General features: G+C 36.3%; 1 protein-coding gene across 1 annotated transcript; it reads left to right on the top strand.

Annotated features, from left to right (window-relative positions):
- Positions 1-18,253: 18,253 nt before the first annotated feature.
- On the top strand, positions 18,254-20,871 carry LOC132187832 (protein neprosin-like). Its single transcript, XM_088517519.1, has 7 exons — positions 18,254-18,403; positions 18,554-18,640; positions 18,956-19,171; positions 19,328-19,486; positions 19,712-19,756; positions 20,259-20,405; positions 20,494-20,871. Exons 1-7 carry the CDS (start codon positions 18,254-18,256, stop codon positions 20,869-20,871), a joined length of 1,182 nt encoding a protein of 393 aa, XP_088373645.1.

Below are 20,871 nucleotides of genomic sequence, written 5' to 3'. Positions count from 1 at the left end.
CTACCTTGAGTGCTGCTGCGCTCGAGTTGACGCAGGAAGTTGTCAAGCGCAAGTGCGCTCAACTAAGCCAGATGCTGCCTTGGCCGCTAATGCGCTCGAGCGTACTAGGTGTGCGCTCCATGACACTTGAGTTGTGCACTCCATCGCACTTCCGTTGGTATGCGGAAGGTGCTGTTTGTTGTGCGTTGGTCTGTTGACTAGTGCTCCTTGTGGCACGAGTGTGCTCAAGCGTTTTGCACTTGCGCTCGATCGCACTTGAGTTAGTGTGCGGACGAAGGTCGGTTAGAAGCTGCAAAACAGGCCAAAAAGGAAAAAGAAAAAAAGAAACTCTTTTTTTTTTTAAAATTTTTTTTTTTTTAATTTTTTTAAAAATTTCTTTTATTAGCAACAAGAATTAAAAAAAAAAAATCAAATTGCAAAATTAAAATCCTAACTATAACTACTAGAACGATAAAATCAATTTAGAAATAAGTTGTTTTCAAAAATCAAACAATTCTCTGGCAACGGCGCCAAAAACTTGTTGTGAAAATTTTAATGTACTCGCAAGTGCACGAATCGTTTGCAGTTAATGGATTGCAAGTGTGATGTCAATCTCCCAGGGAATTCTATCTTTGAAGAACAAATTATATCTAAACTAATTAAATCCTAACCTAGTTCCATAATAGATTTGATTTTTTGTTTGCAATAAAAAGAAACATAAACTAAATAAAAGGAAAATAAATCAAGAGATAAAGTACTAAGGTTTTGGAATCCACACTCACCAAATCATAGCAACATGTTCCATGTTCATCCATATTATCCAAAGTTCTCACAATAAAATCATAGGTTTGTTTTACTTTCGCTTCAAAGAGTTAATCAAAATCATCTCATGTATCCATTCTTTTACACAAATCACAAAAGAAATTTAATTTAAATCAAATCATCAAGTGTATCTATAAATCACAATAGATATCCAATTTAAATCAAAACATCAATTATATCCGTAGAATAAATCACAAGGGATATCCAATTGTTTTATAAATAAAAACCCAAGCAATCAATTATGTGAAATTATCACAAATCATCAAATGTATCATTGAATCACAAAAGATATCCAAGAATCACTCCACAAATTGATTAGAAGTAAAACAATTGAAATTTTAAAACTCAATAAAATTGGATAATATTAACTTACATGAAAACAATGTTGCGCTTCATTGATGAGGCTTCATTCTCAATCTTAGTTGAGAATTTAGCTACACATGATTATGAAAAATAAAACCTAAACCTAAAGAAAAACTAAACTAAAGGGGAGAAAAGTGGTGGAATTTCGTTCTCTGCAGCCCCTCTAGCCTCCTCTAATGTCTCTTCTATTTATAGAGCTATTTCTAGGGTTTTCTAGGGCTTTTTACCTTCAAAACGGCGCTGGGCTTTGAAGCTACGAAATCTGATAAGTGACCTGTCCAGACACATTTGCTTCTCCCGAGTGTGCTTGAGCGCGTGATTAGTACGCTTGAGTGCACACCTGTTCGGATAGTCGTTTCCAATGTCCGAACAGGTGCTGCTTTTCCCTTAATGAACTTTGTTCAAAACTCTGCATTTCTCATCTTAAATCAGCAGTTTTCCTTTAGCAACCTACAAAATACTAAGAGAACAAAACTAACCCAAAACATCATATGAAAACATAGCTAAATGATTAACAAATATAAATTAAGGGGCTCAATTATGCAACATTTGGCACTCATCAATACATGCTATAATCAAGAGAATCAATTATAGTTCAACTGTATGGTCTACTCGAGATATTACCTGTTCTCAATGGGGCTGGTGCTTTCCCGAAGGAGCTTTAATACAATGCCGAGGCCTCGACCATTGTACGCTACCGTCCATAACACTAGTAGCCTGACCGAGTTCAACCTTGGGTGGCCCACGCTACTAATGATATACGTCTTGTTGTGACTCCCCCGTTAAGGTTGCGCCAGTCATGAAATAACTATTGGATCTAAGGCCCTTATAATACACACATTTGACCATAGAGTTAACATGTATAGTAAGCCCATGGCCATTATCGCGCATGTACTGATGTACAATGTCATACGATGGAATTAGTCGTGTCTGTATTTTACATGTATACTTTTACAAGTCTAATTGTTCCATTATCTTGTTAAGTTGCAAATTTTTACAAATGATAGAGTTCATGATGCAGTAAAATGTATTTAATTAGAGTTGTAAATATGCATGTTTAGTACACAAAATAGTTGTGTAATGCGGGAAAAGAAATGGCTAGCATTATGTGAGTTCGTACTCACCCGGGTCGTATAAATCCTCCAAGGGGTTCGAGTTCTCCAAATCTGTGGAAAACCTAACATTAGTCCTAAGTCCAAACTAAAACGAACCTAGAATATAAAACCAGGAGCTATTGAATGACTGGCCAAAATGGTGCCCCCCTGAAGTGCTCCTGGGCGAGCGTTCAGGCTTGAGACCAAATGTTTGACTAGAAGGTTTAGATAGAACCTCATTTCGGTCCAACAATCTCCTAAGCCTCCTCAACTGGTCCTAAGGCGGCAAAAAAGGTTTCTAACACTTCGTAACCCAAAAAATCGTCTCCATGCATAAAGAAATATGTTCAATAAGAATGATATGCTAAACTAAGCTTAAGTCAAGATTAAAGATGACAACCTAACTAGAAGCTCAAACCAACAATTAAGTTAACTAGGAAAAGCGATAGAACGACTACGTAAGGAATAAACTTAAGCTTAGAAGATTACCTTCTTGAAGCAAGGTGTCTAAGGAATAACTCCTCGATCTTCAAGAATCTCACAACTCACAAAGGCACTCACATAGAGCTTTCAGAGGGCACAAGGGCAAAAATGGAGCTTATGGGTCGAGAAGGGGTAGGGTATTTATAGGTAGAAAAAGCTGTGAGCTTTGTAGGAGCAATTCTGAAAAGTAACGAATGTTTGGTACTACGGGAGCGAACATTCGTGAAAGTAAATAAACAGATTCCCAAGTACACCTAGAGGGGGGCAAATAGGTATATATCACAAATAATGCGGAATTTAAAATCACATGCAACAAAATCAATCACCAAAATATATGTAAAGCAATTAAAGCATATGATACAAGTATGTTGGTGACGAAGTGGAAACCAAGAAGAACCTCTTCAAGGAAAAACCACTTCGATGCAGCCAAAACCATAAATATCACTATTAGACAAAGTCTCAAGAGATTACAGACACGGGACACTTACAACCCTTTACAAGTTCTTGGTTCTGTAAGAATCAATAAGCCTCCAGCTCGTCTTCCTAGCTTACAATCCTCTTCAAGTGATACTCCTTGATCGGACCCTTCCGATAGGCTTCTTCTTCTTCAAAGCCTTTTACACAAGTAAAGTACTTAAACAAATACAAACACTTTAATAGAGTATAGAGCCTAAGCTCACAAAATAAAACCTCTCTTAGAACACAAGGAAAAACTTCACTCAAGCACTTAGAATTTTTCTCTCAATTTCATGCTTCTGCCTTCTGTTTTCCTTGATCCAAATGAGCAGCATGAGTGCTCAATTTATAGGCAGCAAAGGGGTGCCACTTCAGCATGCATTTAATGTTGTTTGGGCCGTCCGGGCGGACTTTGTTGGTGCAATGGCCTAGTGACATGTTGACAACATCTTGACAATTTCGGCAAGCATTTAATGCATGGTGCTGACTTTTGACCACAAGCCGTCCGAACGTGTTGGGAGGCCATTCAAATGGGCTAACATTTATGGCACTAATTCGTGATTCCCGGGAAGCATTAAATTTGTCGGGGAAAATTCAGCGTAGCTCTGACCTGAGTCTGTCTGGACGGGCATAAGGTTTGTCTAGATGACCTAGTATTAAATGCTGCAGCATCGTGTCTCCCAGAGAGCATTCAATGTGATGGCTGACTTTTTCTTACGCGGTTTGATAATTTCAGCATGGAAGCTTCCTTCGTTCGGAACGCCTAGTCTCTGTCCGGACGGCCTGCAATAATTGCACCAAAAACTGCATTAAATGTATCGGGCAATTTTTCAACGTTGTTGACTTCATCAGCAGCTTCCTCGATGCTTCGTCTGTCCAGACGCCCATGTGTCCATCCGGATGGCCGTGCACGGCCTTCCTTGAAATGCTCCGAAGTGTCTCTGAATTCAGAAATTCTGACCACTCTTGATCAACAGCTCTGATCGATGAGCGTTTATGGTCCGATTGAGTTGAAACTTTGCAAGGATGTTCATGACACATGAATCCTCAATATGAAATGTGAAGATTGGATTTTGAGCATTCTTTATTAGTGTTTCAACTTGTGGATAATAGCCTCTGGCAGAGGGCAAACGGAGAACACTAACCTCTCCTTTAACTGCTGCAAAGTGCTTCTACTGCACCCAGAGTTGCCAAATTACATGTGGAATGCAGTTACAATGTTTTGATTACCGAAATATGCCAGATACATATTTGACAAAAATATCTAACAGTTCACGTACTGTTTATCCAGCAGTTTTGGGGTTGCATCTTACGCTTGGGCAATATCCACTAGTCAACCAAAAGTCAACGAATGTGTGGCCGGTCCCCACATGAACGTTCATGTACTGCATGCAGGTGAACATTCGCGTGGTCCCTCATATGAATGTTCGGCTAGAAAGTTTAAAGTTCTCAAAATGCCCCCTCCAACTGTTCCTTGTGACCCAAAGTCTAATGAAGCCTCTAACCAAGGCACCTAAGCCTAGTTAATTATTTGGGTCACTACAGTATTCTATTAGACTAGGGACTCTTATAGTGTATATATAGGGAATGCTAAGCACGAATTCTATATAGATTCTATGTGAGAATCGAGTGTGCTAAGAGAACTTTTGAGATATAGAACATTAGGGTGTTCTCTATTAGAGTAAAGGGTTGTGCCTTCATCATAGATAAAAAATAACCGAAGCCTATCAAAATTCTAGTAAAGGAGATCACATAGAATAAATATTCCAGAGGTTCTGGGAGAACTACAATGGCAGCGGGCAAGTGGCTCTCTTTTCTAGTACATGGGATTGTCCATTTCAAAGGTTTTATAAGTATTAACATTGTGTAATTTCTCGTTTTTTCTATAGTGAAGTGAATTTCTAGGTTTGGCTGCCCGGGAGTAATTTTACTTTTGAAGAGTTCTTTTAAAGGTTTTCACTTCTTAACTAAATATTTGTGTCACATTGATTTACTATATATATATATATATATATATATATTTCCTTAAGTTTATTGGTTGACTAATTGTCACACCCTTTGTCATTTCATGACAACAAATGGGGAGAGAAAGTTTAGAGAGCTTGACTAGGGGAATAGATAGAACACCATAAATGGTATTGATATTGATATACTTGTTGCATCTATGATTGATATTTTGCATTCTAACAGATTTGGTGAGCTATTCATGATTATATTCTATTCAAATCTGTTATATTATTTGTTACATTGGGTATTCTAGTTCCACATACGTTTGATATGTTGTTGAAAGAATGACTAGGATCGTGTTCGACCTCTAATTGCCAAATAATCAAAACAACGAACTACACATATAACAAATTAAATCAAGCACAGTGGAATATAAATAATCATCACAATTACAACACAAGATTTGTTTACGAAGTGGAAAACCCTTTGAACACATCAATGGTAAAAACCACTACGGGGTAGCCAAACTCGAAAAATCACTATATAAAGATTCAGAGTACAGACTAGACGATACTCACAACCTTACAGACCTCTAGACTTAGTAAGAACAACAAGCGTCTTAGATTGTGTCCATCCTCATTATCTTCATTGAGTGCATTTTCTCACCGACCCTTCGATAGACTTTCTTCTTTGAGCTCACAAAACTCATGATCTTTTTATCAACAAGCGAACATGGTAACAAGCCAACAATCAAGAGCAAAGGACAGCCCAAGGCTATATCACGTCCTCTCTTGTACAAAACTCTCGAGACACCTCGCCTGAAGAGAAACAATTGAGACTTTAGTGAAAGTGCTTTGAGAGAATAAAATCCAAAGTCTACTTTGAACAGTGACAAGAAAATCCTTTATAACAGAGACGTTTTACCCTTCACGTCCTAACGGAATGCATTTCTCGTTATGACGGGAAGAACAAATCCGTAGATTTAAGAATTCCACGTTCTAACGAGAAAGCTAATACATTATGACTGGAAGGATAAAAGTCTCATTTTCGTCACATGTCCCGTCTGAATGTGCCATTTGACGAGAAAACAGGGAGCCCAACATTGGTCTCATTACATGTTCTGTTCTGACGAGAAAACAGTAGCTGCAGCTTCACTCCCGTCACATCCCCGTCCTGACACAACTCCTGACGAGAAAATAGTAGCTCCCCGTTACATGTTCCATCTTGACGCAGCTCCTATCGAGAAAACAGTAACTCCTTGTTACATGTCTTGTTCTGACAGCACTCTTGACGAGGAAATAGTAACTCCCAGTTATATGTCTCGTTCTGACAGGAAAACAGAGAGTTCACCAAAAACCGCTTGAAGACATAAGAGCTATTTCCTTAAAGTTTTAAACACAAAAAACGTTACAAGAGATTTCATTGAATTAGGCCAGCCTAAAACCTAACATTTTTGTGAGTGTTTCAGGAAATAAGATTTATCTATTTCGATGTAACTTGTGAATTTTGACACAAAATTGCTAAAGGGGGAGTTTGTTAAATTTTGAATTGCCAAATTCAGTGATAAAATACGCCCATTTACAATTGCGTCTAAAGCATGTTCGAACAAGACATCATTTACAGATTCACAGAAATGCTCGTTTGAAATCTCATTACCACCACATTCGAACAAGGCCCTCACAAAGACTCTCGTCTGAAGTCTCATTTGGACCTTGTTGAAACAAGACCCTTATAGAGAGTCTCTTTTGAATTCTCATCTATATAGCGTCTGGGTATGCTGCACCAGGAAACCTAATTGCGTTCGAACAAGAAAGGACCACATTGAACGCTGACTAAGTTTTGCGGTTTTTCTTCACAGTTTGTATTCTACTAGACTAAGGAATCTTGTAGTCTATATATAGGGAACTACTAAGCATGAATTCTATATAGATTCTACGTGAGAATCATGTGTGCTAAGAGAGATTTTGAGATATAGAGTGTTAGGATTATTCTCTTTTAGAGTAAAAGGTTGTATCTTCATCACATGGCAAAAATAACTGAAGCCTACCGGAGTTCCAATAAAGATCACATAGAAGAAATGTTCGAGAGGTTCTAGGAGAATTATTGCGGCGGTAGGCAAGTGATCATTTGCCTAGTATTGTAACACCACCCCACTAACACACAATATTGTCCGTTTTTAGCTCCCTTAAACGACACTTCCCAAGAGTTCACTCATCTTGGTACTATTCCTGCATAAGCTCGCTTAATTGAGAAGTTTTGAGTGGATCATGATCATCTAAGATTTAAACCACATTATTGTCATGAAAGGTGTAAGTATACATATAAGCACATCTCCATTTCCATACCAAGGCAATGTGGTATGCCACAATCACCCCACTTGGGACCCATCGTCCTAGCTAGAGACCTTCATGGGATTAGCCAATTCTTGGCATCACAACGAGTGCCCACTGGCGACCCTCATGGGCTTGTGCACGATCCCTCCATCTTAGGCTGGGCAATGGCTCTGATACCATTTGTAACAACCCACCCCATTAACACACAATATTGTTCGCTTTTTTCTTCCCTGAACCAAATTTTCGAAGAGGTAACCCATCTTGGTACTACTCCCACATAAGCTCGCTTAACTAAGGAGTTTTGATAGGATCATGATCATCACGACTTTAATACGCGTTGTTGTCATGAAGGGTGTAAGTATACATATAAGAACATGTTTATCTCCATACACAGGCAATATGGGAAACCACAAGTATAGGAGATTTTTAGTTGCAAAGGTTTTGCAAGTATTGACATTGTGTATTTTCTTGTTTTTCTATAATAAAATGATTTATTGGATTTGGCTACCTCGTAGTGATTTTACTTTTGAAACATTCTTCAAAAGGTTTCAACTTCATAACCAAATATTTCTGTCTCATTGATCTACTGCACATATATACTTGGTGAATGCTTGCATGATTATTAATTTTTAAGTCTGCATATTGTTGCTAAACACCTATTCAATCCCCTTATAGGTGTAGATTGGAGTCTATTAGGTTTTTCAGTAGTGTTTGTACGAGAATCTTCCCTTGTTAGAGTATGAAATAAAATCATTTGTAACGAAAACGATATTAACAATCACAATTTGAAAAAATAAAATAAAACAATTAATGGTCACATTAATTTTTCATCCAACATTTGTATAATCTTTAGGTAGTTGATCTCAAACATTTTGGTATCACTATAGCTCAGAGAGTTTGTTTGTTTGTTTATTTTTATTTTTATTTCATTTTTACGTGTTTGTGGACTTTGATCAGCTTCATTTAACATTTAAGGATTGACTAAATTGACATTTCAAATTATCAACTTATTTTTTTGCCTCTTATGGAATGACCGAATTTCAACTTATTAAGGATATTATTGAAAATAAAAAAATATTGGATGATAAAGGTTGTGGTGATGTCATTTTGATCCTTCCAATATGTGATTTATTAGTACTAATGCTATCAATTTTTCGTTTTCCCTTTCTAAGGAGATATTTCTGAATATCCAGGATCCTCCAAATAGAAATGGGTTCCAAAGCCTACATTCTTATGTTTTGCAACACTTAAACTATAGCACAAAGTTTTTGTATCATATGTTACCAGTCCTTTATGAGCGTCATTGAATTTTCCACTGCCATCCATGTATTGAACATTGCAAAAATAACTTGCTTTTCCAAAGCTTTCACTCGAAAAATGTCCACTCCCCATTTGAGTTAATATGTGATGACCCTCTTCTCCTAAATTGACAATCTCTCCTCCCCAACTGGGGGGCTATAAATGAGCCGACACACTCAACAGCTTGCTCGATATCCACTCAGTTATGCTTGACCCGAACTGAAACTTGACACTGTACAAGCTCGTTCGCTATTGTTGAAACTCGCTCGATTAGTTAGTGATACATACTTAGCTTGCTCAATTAAACTCGACGGGGGCTCGTGAGTTCGACTTGTTGAAGTCGTGAATCGCTCGACTCATTTAGAACTTGAATGAAAACTTATTACACTTAATCCTATTATTCATAGTTTCATACAATCATATCATATACAATGTTAATGTGATTGGAATTGTCCCAAATGAATTGATTAGCATTATAATCAACAATAACAATGTATGTCATGTCATATAATCACAAATTAAGTATTGTCATTTGAATTGATATAATAAGATTATATGATGATGATCATATGATCTAAGTTTTATATGATAATATGATCTAAGTATTATTATATAATCATATGATATAATATAATAAATTCAATGATATTAAATCTTAAGTGATGTATATAACACAATATATCTTTATTATATAATGTAATAACAATATGATCCATTGAATAGTATATAACTCCTAGTTCCAAAATTGTTGAATTTTGTGAGGCATTTGTGTTGTTACAACTAGAGTGATGATGTATAGGTGATATTGAAGAAAAAAAAAGGGTTGACTCAGTGCACTAAAGAATATGAACCAGTCGATTGGTTTTCAAATGTATGAATTTCCTCCCAATGTGCTTTGATATATTGAATGGTGATGCCCAAATCATGGGACACACTCGATTGGGCGGAATTGTGAGTGCAGCTGGAAGACAGGTATTGGAGAAGCTGAACTCGGTTAGGAAGAACTTCCCCATGAAGATATTTTTGCTTGTTTTGGGTTTCTACATAGCAAATGCATTGGCAACAATCCTTGGGCAGACTGGTGATTGGGATGTACTGGTTGTAAGTGTTGTTGTTGCTGCCATTTGGGGATTGGGATGCTTATGTACAGAAAGCCTCCTCCTCTGTCTACTACTAGATTGTAGTCTTTTGTAGCGATGATGAATTACTCTTAGAGGAGATAATTCATATGCTTGTCCTTGTCCTTATCTTTGTCCCACATCGAAAAAAGAAGCAAACACTTCGACTTCACACTTCTATAAATTAGATGGTCCAATCATTCGTAGGTTAAGTGTTTGCCAACTAATGGGTAGTGAATGCAATCACTAAAATGCCCTTGGTGCTAAACCATTTGAAATTTAAATGGTGAGAGGAAATCAATTTTTTAACAGTAATTGATTCAGCTAAGTCAAGATGATTTATTTTTTTAAAAAAATTCAGGCCGAGTGGCTCGGTTATTAGCCTAGCTCAAGCTTGCACAAGGTTTTTCCTTAGCAAGTTACTCAAGCTCAAGCAGAATTGAGCTACATGACGGCTCGGCTCGAAATTATTTTTTTGTCGATCCCAAGCTCGATCTCGAGCTATTAAATCTTCCAAACGAGCCGAGCCAAGATGAGGTTTTCCTAGCTCGGCTTGAGCTTGACCTTGGCTCGTTTACAAGTCTTCTAAAATGAGCACATTCGAGTTTGCCAAAGCTCAACTCGGCTCGGCTCGTTTACAGCCTTAACCCCAGCCCACTTGGGTAGTACTAGTTGCTAAATTCACAAAGAGGGAGCAAGGCCAATATCCAAATACATGGTCTTGCTCTCGTAACCACCGATTTCCCATATTCTAAAGCAAATAAGTTGGAGAAGTTCATTATGAACTACAAAATGAATTTACAACAAAAATGTCAAGATCTCCTCCCCCCCCCCCCCCCACGCACGCACGCACACACACACACACACAAACACACATTTCTTTCAACAGAAAATAGACATGTGCATATTGCATTGTTATGGTTATTCCTTTTGAGTATTGGCTCCCCAAGTGCAAATCTACTGTTTACTTGCACGAAACCAGGACAATTGAGATTGTAGCACCTAGTTCTTTAGTATCCATCAACTTTACAACCACATATAGAGCTTGATTAGTGATTTGATATATTCATCCTAAGGATTAGCGCAAAAAACTCAAGATTATCTTTTTGTTTGAGAAGCATGCAAACAATATATAACCGTGCTGTGATGGGGAAGGAAATGAGCTAACTTACAGTTAAGTATTTGAACAACTTGGCTTCCTTGTAACGTGAAGTAGCCTGGACCCATGAAATTATTGGTGAGAAATTATTCTCCAAATACTTGATTCATATGTTACAATTTTTGTTTTGAATTTCATTTTGACATCAATTTTCTCCTACTCATTTGAAACCCAAAGTTTCTACTTGTTTCAACATTTAGATTTACACTCAAATTCAAAAGAAATTGTTTAACTCAATTAACTTTTATCTTTCTAGGAAGGACTATATTTGGTCAAACATACCTGTTGATAAGTGTCAAATGTTGCATATTTGAGCGCCTTAATTTGCATCCGTTAATCCTTTAGTCGTATTATAACGTAATGTTTTGTGTTAGTTCTGTGATTTTAGTGTTTTACAGTTGCTAAGAGAAAATTGCAGATTTAATGTGAGAAAAGCAATGATGGAAAAAGCCACCTAAGAGTTAAGGATCGAGCCGATCAGCTTTATGCTCGAACGTATCTGTGCTTGAGCCCAGAAGACAGACGCTCGAGCGCATAAGCGCTCGAGCATGGTCTATCAGCGCTCAAGCACCTGCACCCTAGGAAGGCACCCCACAAGCACGAGTGCGCTCGAGTGCACGCATCAGATAGACTTGCCTAGCGCCGATTTCGGAAAAAAAGAAAAGAAAAGAAAGAAACCCTACAAAAAAGCGATATAGAAAGAAAAAGAAAGAGAAGAGAGTGGGGACGGCTAGCAGTGAGGGAGAAGAGAAGAGGAGGCTGCTGGCTCTCTCTTGGCGACAACATAAGAAGCATTGTTTTTCTCTCTTTAGTTTAATTTTTCCTTCATGTTTAGCATTTTGTTTGTAGGGTTTAGTTTCTTAGTTATGTGTTACTAAACCCTCAACTAAGGTTGAGGATGAACACCAATGAACAACAACCTTATTTTCATGTAATTTTTCTACATTTCGAATTTTTATGTTTCCAATGTTCTACTTCAATTTAATTAGTGGGTTAATTTCATTTAATTGATTGCTTAGATTTTCATTTGTCAAAATATTGGATATTCATTGTGACTCGTCTTACGAATACATTGGATGATTTGATTCAAATTGGATATCCATTGTGCAAACTGATATATTGAATAATTTTTTTTGAATTGGGTATTTATTGTGATTTATGCCATAAACGGATACATTAAATGATTTAATTTAATATTTATGCAAAGTAGAACGTGCATAGGACTTTTATTGCCTATAACAATCTTGATGAGAATCAAGAGTGTTATGCAGAGAATTTCGGATGTATGGATAACCACGATAATATGTTATTATGATTTGGTGAGTGTGAATTGCAAAAACCTTAGTGCTTTGTCAATTCATAAATTTAGTTTGTCTATTTTATGTTCTTTATTTGCTGTTTGGAAATCACCCATCTTGTGGAACTAGGTTAAGAGTTAGTTGGTGTAGATACATTTGGTTTTTATAAATAAAATTCCTTGTGAGATCAACCTCGCACTTGCAATACTATATTGCAAAATAATTCTTGCACTTGCGAGCACATTAAAATTTACACAACACCTGCCATCTAGCTTCAAAGATGAAAGCCTTATTTGATCAATGGTAAATCCCCCATCATAGGTTGCAGGGTTCCATACATTAGTAAATGCATGTGGTCCATATATAGTAATTGCCACTTATCAGATAAACTTTAGTGTACTAGTTTCAAATATAATTCATATGTAGAAAAAAGATAAAAAAAAAAGAAAAGAAAAGAAATTGATCAATAAATTAAAGAAACCTAGCAAATTTGAAATTAGTTTAAGGAATTTTAATTAGTCTGTCATAATACATGCAAAAACAATAGTCATTTGATTATTTGATAATATGAAATACCTCATGACCAACATTAAAATCATAATCAAGGCAGATATAAGGGTATAGCATGTTGTGCATAATATTCATCCTGCCATGAATGTTTAATTGGGATTGTTCCTTTAGAGCATTGTACATTCTCAAACCAAACTTGATGGTTATGAACCCATCAAAATTCCGTAGTTAAGCGTGCTTCTGCGAGAGTAGTACCAGAATTGGTGACCTCAAGGAAAGTTTGGTTTGGGAGAGCAAAAAATGGACAATATTGTGTGTTATAGGGGTGAGTGTTACAAGTGGTATCAAAGTCATTGCCCAGCTTGAGGTGGGGGGAGCATGCACAAGCTCATGAAGATGACCAAGATGACCCGCTGTGGGCCACTTTTGTGGCCTACGATGGGTCCCTTTTTATTTTTATTTTTATTTATTTTTATTTTAAAAAATAATAATAATAATATGACCCGTGGGTCACAAGGTGGGTGGGCTAGATCCACAAGTGAAACCACGGGTGAGGAGTTTTTTTCAAATAAAATTATTTTTTAATAGAAAATGAGGGTATTTTAGGAATTTCATACCCTTCCATTAGGATTTAATAGAAAATCCTATCGAATGGGGGTAATTGGAAAAAAATCAAAAGATTAATACACCAAAATAAGAGTTTTAAACTTTGAGGAGGTGTTTGCAAAATGCGTGACATTTTAGAGGGTAAGTGAAGTTACCCCTTTAATATTCATTATGACCTCAATAGTTAGGCAGCTCCTTTATGCATAGCTAACCTGTTATAAGAATCATAGGTATTTGATAGTTTATTTGATTCAGAGAGTGACTAGCATCCGTTCACTTACTTAAAAAGTTGTGTCAAACAAAGCTGGCATAGTTGGTAAAAAATTTCAAAAGCACTTTTTTAACTTTTTTACTCTAAAAATGACCAAAATCACTCCTCTCTCTCTCTCTCTCTCTCTCTACTTCCTTATATGGAAGATTCGTTCTCTCGGAATGATGATTGTTGAACCCGCGATATTCGCTTCTTGGTGCTGCGCCTGGCCTAACCGTGCCCCTGAATTCAAACTTCATCTGCAAGGGTGGAGTATTCCCGTCAAAATCATTCAACACCCAAAGATGCCACCGATCAAACAGCCATGGTCACCGATTCACCACACGTCGTCCCACGACTCACCTTCAAGAGAATTGAGAGAGAAATTCAAGATTCTAGAGAATGATATTCCTCCGCTAAAGATAATATAATGATGTTAAGACGCTACATATATATTGTTCTTAGAACTTGACTGAAATCACCTAACGGTAAAATGTATTATTGTTCCTTAAATTGAATAATAGTTTATAAATTAACACATCATTCTAAAATCACAGTTAACCATTAAATGATTGTTTATCATTTTCGTTAAGCATCCAAAGTGATCATTTAGATAGCCAGAATTAGTTGAATTCCAGTTGCGAATACCAAACAAAAACTCTTTTCAAAAATTAATTTGCAGTAATTTTTCTCTACCCATTCCGGATATTAATTTTCTGAGTTTCCAATCAAAAGGGCTGGAAATAGGCTATCTTACTAATCTCCCATATGCCTATAATTAGTTAATAATGATGGCATCATTTTTAATTTACGTTTTTAAAAAAGAGAAATCACTTTCTAAAGATCAAAGTATTTTTTAGTCAAATTAAAATCATTTTGGATTGTACAAAACACCAAAAATTACAAAAAAAAAAAAAAAAAGAAAAAAAAAATCTTTAAATAATATACTTTACGTTACAACAAACGGAGCATAAATAACAACTATCAAATACCTATGATTAATTTTACACAGAGACCCTATAAATTCAATGGCAATCTAAACGGAAAAGAATGAAAGAAGAATCAGGAAATGATGTACATCGGTTCTAATAAGGTACTCATCAGACGGCGTGACACGATGGCTTGAGGGTTTCCAAAATGACTCTTGGCTACAATTTGTACCAACCTTTTTTTAATAGAACAGCTGGGGCATCTGCAGAATTTTCCCTAAACCAGAACCTGCTATTATGATAAAAATCGAAGTTTCCATTGGATAATAATACTTATATCTAAGATCCATTTTACCCTAGCCGTCTCTTTTCTCTTTAGCCGCCAGAGAGAAAAGTGAAACCCTTCAGCCACATAGGGGAGGAGGGTTGGCTGTTTGGCAGCCTCCCTTCTCCCCTCGTCCTCCTCGCTCCAGTGCTAGCTATTTACTTGATGCCCTAGCCCTGGTGCCTCTTCTTTTCCCCTTACTTGCCGCTCCTTTCCCCCTCCGTTTTTCTTCGTTTTTGCCCATTCCCTGCCGCTTTTCTTCCCCCGCCATCATTTTCTGCAGCGGGCTCCTTGGCCTTGTTTTGGCTCTTTGTGGGTTTTGATTTTGTCTGTGGTCATCGCCGACCTGTGTCGCCGCTTCGCTGCCCGCTATTAGGGTTTTCTTTCATGCGTCCCCACCGCGTCAAGCTCCCACGGCCCTTACGAAGGCGGTTTCCCGCCTGCACGGGTCCGGCTCCCTTTTGGCTACCGTCTTCCCACTTTATGCTCATTTTCCCTGTTTTGGTGGCTCCTTGTTGTTTTGTTTTGGTTTGTTTTTGTTTTTGTTTTTGTTTTTGTTTTTGTTTTGTTTTATTTTTTGTTTTTTTTTCTTTTCTTGTTTGTGGTTGTTTTCAGGTCCTGCTTTGCTGGTCTTCTCTGCTCCTGTTCGCCGCCCACCGTCCACTGTTGGGCCTTTCGACGCGTCCCCGCTGCGATAAGCTTCCAACACCCCTTCGGTTTTCGGTTCCCAGCGTGTGCGTAATCGGAGTGTGCTGTTTTTTTCTTGTTTTATTTTCCTATTCTGTTGCTTCTTTAAGATGTATTTGTGTTTAGGCGTGTGTTTTTTTCCCTGTATTGTTTAATTTCCATGTTTGGTTCGGTTTGTAATAAGGCTCTTTCCCCCCTCACTCGATCTATGTCGCTTTCGGATTAATTAGTTTTGGTCCAGGGCTTTGGGTTGTGGATGTGATCATTATCCTGGCCTTCGGGTCAAGGAGGAAGAGTTTCGGCTTGAGAGTCTTTCCGCTCTCAGGGTCGAGGAATAATTGCTATCCATGCATTTGGTTGAGTCTGTCTGTCACAGATATAGTATTAAATATGATTTTAGTCATGGGTTAGCGGATTGGTCTCGAATCTTGTACTAAACCTAGTAATCTTATAGCTTTATGTTATGGTTGCTTCAGAGCTTTGCTCTGTGATGTAAGAGCTTTATGCTCGTGGTATTATTGAATGAAATGTTATGTTTTTCTCAAAATAATAATAATACTAATAATAATAATACTTATATCTAGAAAAGCATCATATAATATTTTTAAGGTAAAAAAAATGCAAAAATCAACCCACGTTATTTATCTAATTTGCAATAAAGTTATTATTGTATTAAAATATATGTTTTAAGAGCTCTTTGGAGTATATATAAATAAGAAATTGCTCAATATTGTCAAATTTCGTTAAAAAAAAAAAAATGACTGATTCGATTAGAGTACAGTAAAATCAATAGACGTGTCGGTGTTAATTTTGAGGATATGGACTTGGTGTGGCTTAAATCCAAGTGGGATGCTGGAGGACCTACCCGTCAGGAGTTGATCGAGATTGTGATTATGTTATCTTTAGTTAAGCTCAGGCTTTGATACTATTTCAGAACAATTACTAGTAGTGTGTATTATTATTTTGATGACCGGTCTCTCACCGATACATTTGAAGATCCACTTATGTTATGATGCTTTATGTTTACTCTGGTTATTTGTGATTATGGTTTAAGTTATTGCTATCTTTGTCCCTTAGTCGAAAGTATTCCCTTGTAGTCAATCTTCGGAGAGGATGGGATCCTTGAGTCATGTTTCGAGAGGAACAAGGCTGGGGGCGAACCATAGAGTCAATTACTAGTTAATTGATTTCCATGGGGCGTTACAAGACCTGGCGGGTCCTGAGCGGGGTTGACAAGGTCTCGCTTGAGTCCTGGGCGGGTCTCAACGAGGTCCTAGTCGGGTCCCGGCAAGTTCCTTGGTGAGTCTTGGTAGGGTTTTGGGTGGGTCCCAGTGAAGTCTAGGCAAGTCCCGGTCAAGTCCTGAAGGGGTCCCGACATGGCCTAGTGAAGTCCTGGCGAGTTCTCGATGACGTTTCGACTAAGTCTATCAATTTGAGAATGAAATGGTCAAACTCGAAAAATTATTTACAGTTTTCAAATATGGAAACTATTTTCTGAAAATTAAAGAATAATTTTCGGTCAAACGGAAAATATTTTTCGTTGACTATTATTTTACGTTGCACGAAATATTAAAAAAAATACGAAAAATATTTTGCATAAATTATTTTACGTCGAAACAAACGGAGCATTAGTGTTTCGTTTTTCGTGGTGGGTTTTATGAATACAACTCTTTATTGAGATCACCGAAGATTTCAATGATTGCTCAAAACAAGTACTACTTTAATTTCTTGCGTTTAAATAGTTATCTAATTTGTGTTTTTTAAATATTTTTGTGTTTAATTTGTGTAATATGATGCAAATTAAAACAGCTTCATTTTCATCTGAAATACATATCTCTACGCAGGATTCAAGGAAAAAAAAAAGGGTTGGGAATGGGTACTCAGTACTCTGTTGGTATGAGACAAGTAAGGGATATAAAGGATTGAATAAAGAAAAAAAGGTTTTAGGTAATATGAAATAATGAATTAGAAATCATACCAAAATTAACACCGTTTGCTCTTTTCTGGCCAATTCACATATCTGAGTACAACACATTCTAATTCAATTAATTTTAATTACCAACTCATGGGTTTTCAAACAGGCCAGAAAAAACTTTAATTTATATTGCAACTGTTTCGTCATTACACAACTAGTCCGAGTCATGAGACTGGACAAAGGTGGCAATTCTGTTTTAAGTAAAAACTAAACAACGGTAAAATCTAAAAATTTATTTATAAGAATAAATCTTTTTATTAAATTCCCATATTTATGAAGATGTCAAATTAGCTTACGTTTATCCGTACATAAATTAAAATTAAGCTAATTATGTAAATGTTTCTAGACTAAACTAATATAAGCACATATTTCCATTAAAACTCTGCCCAGGGTTCTCCACGGACAACCTAATTATGTAAAGATTTGGATGAAGATTGAATGGTTTGTTACATTCACTTTAAGTAAAAAGGCCTTCTATTTAAGGAATATTCAATGATCTTTCTGAAAGTTGTTTAAAAAAAGTAAACTATAAAACAAACTATAAAACGAATTCAGACATATCCTTGAATAAATAGCATATACTATTCAGAAATAAGAGAAGCTTACAACTTTGTTTTCCAATGGCCAATACCAAAGTAATTAGAAGATGCATATTTTTCTTGCTAGCCCTATCTTTTGTGCTGAGTAATAGGTTTGTTGGTGGAAGAAGTATTGGGACCAAGGAAAGCAAAGAGTTTGTTAAGCATAAAGGAACTCTCAAAACCATTGAGGTTATAATGAATATATTACATCTTTCTTCATTTTTAATTTTAATTTTAATTTTAGATAATCTCTTTCATTCTTCTTCTTTCCGCGGCTATATATTTTTCAAAATTTTTCTGTCTTGCTTATCAATGTTCTAGTAGTTAAAATCTTTGCAGGGTAAGGATGGTGACGTAATTGACTGTGTAGATATCCATCAACAACCTGCTTTCGACCATCCATTACTCAAAAATCATACCATACAGGTTAATTTCTTTAATGTTGTTTTTCCTAACTCCGGTTGATGTTTTATAGTACTGTGTAATTGCTTTATTATTGTCATGCTTAAATGATTTGTATAATTGAAAATGCAGTTAAAATGAATATCTAAAATCAATTTTTAGCACAATTTTTTTGTTTTTTTTTTTTTCTTTTTGGTTGAGCTGCCATTTCATATAGAGAAACGATTATTCTCCTTCTCATGGGTCCTCTCCCATTAAACTTTTGCAAATCCGCCAATAGCATGTGTCTTTGATATAATGATGGATAAATTGTAATTTTGTTTGTGGTTAATTAATTAGATGGAACCCAGTTTCATTCGGAAGGTAACAAATGGAGAATTATACAATGCCGAGGTATTTCAAGGTTGGCATGAGGATGAAGAATGCCCTGAAGGAACAATCCCAATTAGACATGCCCGAGAGGATGAATATTATGGCCACCGAACAATACCCCCACTTGCACGTCGGAAAGAGCTTAATATTCGCGTTGATGATGATGTTCATAAAGGGCATGAGGTATATCATATTATCAAAGGACTATTGTTTTTACATGTATAACAATGACAATTGCAAACTAATTAGAGTTCCTTAAACTAATCTCAAATTATGTTTCTTCAATTTATTGATCAATTTTTTTTTTCTTTTTAATATATGAATTATATTTGAAATTAGTACGCTACAACTCATTTGAATTCTGGCAACTACTATGGAGGACATGCAGCAATTAACATATGGAGCCCTTTGACAATGGATGGGGACTTTAGCCTTGCTCAAATATGGGTTGTGGCAGGTCATGGCAAAGAACTAAACACCGTTGAAGCAGGATGGAAGGTAAGTTTGTCAACCAAATTTAGTCATTTCTGGAATGATAAACGTCAATTACTTTTGATTTTGTGTGTAATTTAATTTAAATGTTGAAACAATTACAATCTTTTGGATTATAGATATGGGGGAGAAAATTGATGTCATTATGAAATTCAAAACAAAAACCATGTAACATCTGTATCAAGCATTTGGATAACAATTTCTCACCAATACTTAATTTCTTGGTTCTAGGTTGTTTCGAATAACAAGAAACCCAAGCTTTTCATATACTGGACTGTAAGTTGACTCATTTCGTCCAATGATATTGTTAAATCACCTTTTATACTAAAGCTTAAAGTGATAGAAATAGGTAAATTTAATCGATTAATCAAAACTATATCATTTTCTATAAAGTGTAGGCTCAAATTCTCTTTTAATAGGTGGGTCCAACACGTGAAATATTTAATTTTAAAATGGCCATGAGTTCAAACCTTGACTCCGTCAATTCACCCCATATTTTAATTAAAATATTTCATGTGCTGAGCCTGACCTATTAAAAGGAAGTTTGAATCCACACGTGAGAAAGAGTGTTAAAGTGCTATATATGGTTAAGCTTTGAAGATAAATAGTGAAACTTAAATTCACATTAGGAATTTCCATTAAAGCATTGTCAAACAAAGAGATCACCTCGAGTTTTGAGCTAATCATTACCATGCACATGTCAAATTGTAATCAATATTGCATATATTGCTAAATTAATTTCCTCAAACTAACTAATTAATCAAGCTTGGTTGTAAAGCGGGATGCATACGTTAAAACTGGGTGCTACAATCTTGCTTGTCCTGGTTTTGTGCAAGTAAATCGTAAATTTGTAGTTGGTACTCCCCTAAAGCATGTTTCAAGCTACAAAGGGACGCAATACGATATAGAGCTAACCATACACAAGGTATGTAATTTATATGCACAAGTTTATTCTTTAAATTTTTAGAAGTAAGTAAATTAGGCTAAATTCTCCAACTTATAATACAAATCAGGATAAAGGAAATTGGTGGCTACAAGTGCAAGATCAAGCTATTGGATATTGGCCTCAGTCAATCTTCACACATTTAGCAAGCAAGGCTACGTCAATCAGCTGGGGTGGAGAGATTTATTCCCGAGGAAAAGAGGGACATCACACATCAACTCATATGGGGAGTGGACATTTTCCTAGTGAAGGTTATGGAAAAGCAAGTTATTTTCGTAATATTCAATATATGAATAGAAATGGCAAATTCATTGATGCTGGTAAGAAATTGCATCGAGATACAACAAAATCTTCGTGCTATAGTACAAGTATTGTGAGCAATAAGAATGGAGGCAATGGAACCCAAATCTATTTTGGGGGTCCTGGGTATTCGGTAAAATGTCCTTAG

The sequence above is a fragment of the Corylus avellana genome, chromosome 6 (genome assembly GCF_965113065.1).
Source record: "Corylus avellana chromosome 6, dhCorAvel1.hap1.2, whole genome shotgun sequence".
In the NCBI taxonomy this organism is placed as follows: domain Eukaryota; kingdom Viridiplantae; phylum Streptophyta; class Magnoliopsida; order Fagales; family Betulaceae; genus Corylus; species Corylus avellana.
Note: the sequence above shows the minus strand (reverse complement) of the source record. Positions and strands in the feature narration are given on the sequence as shown.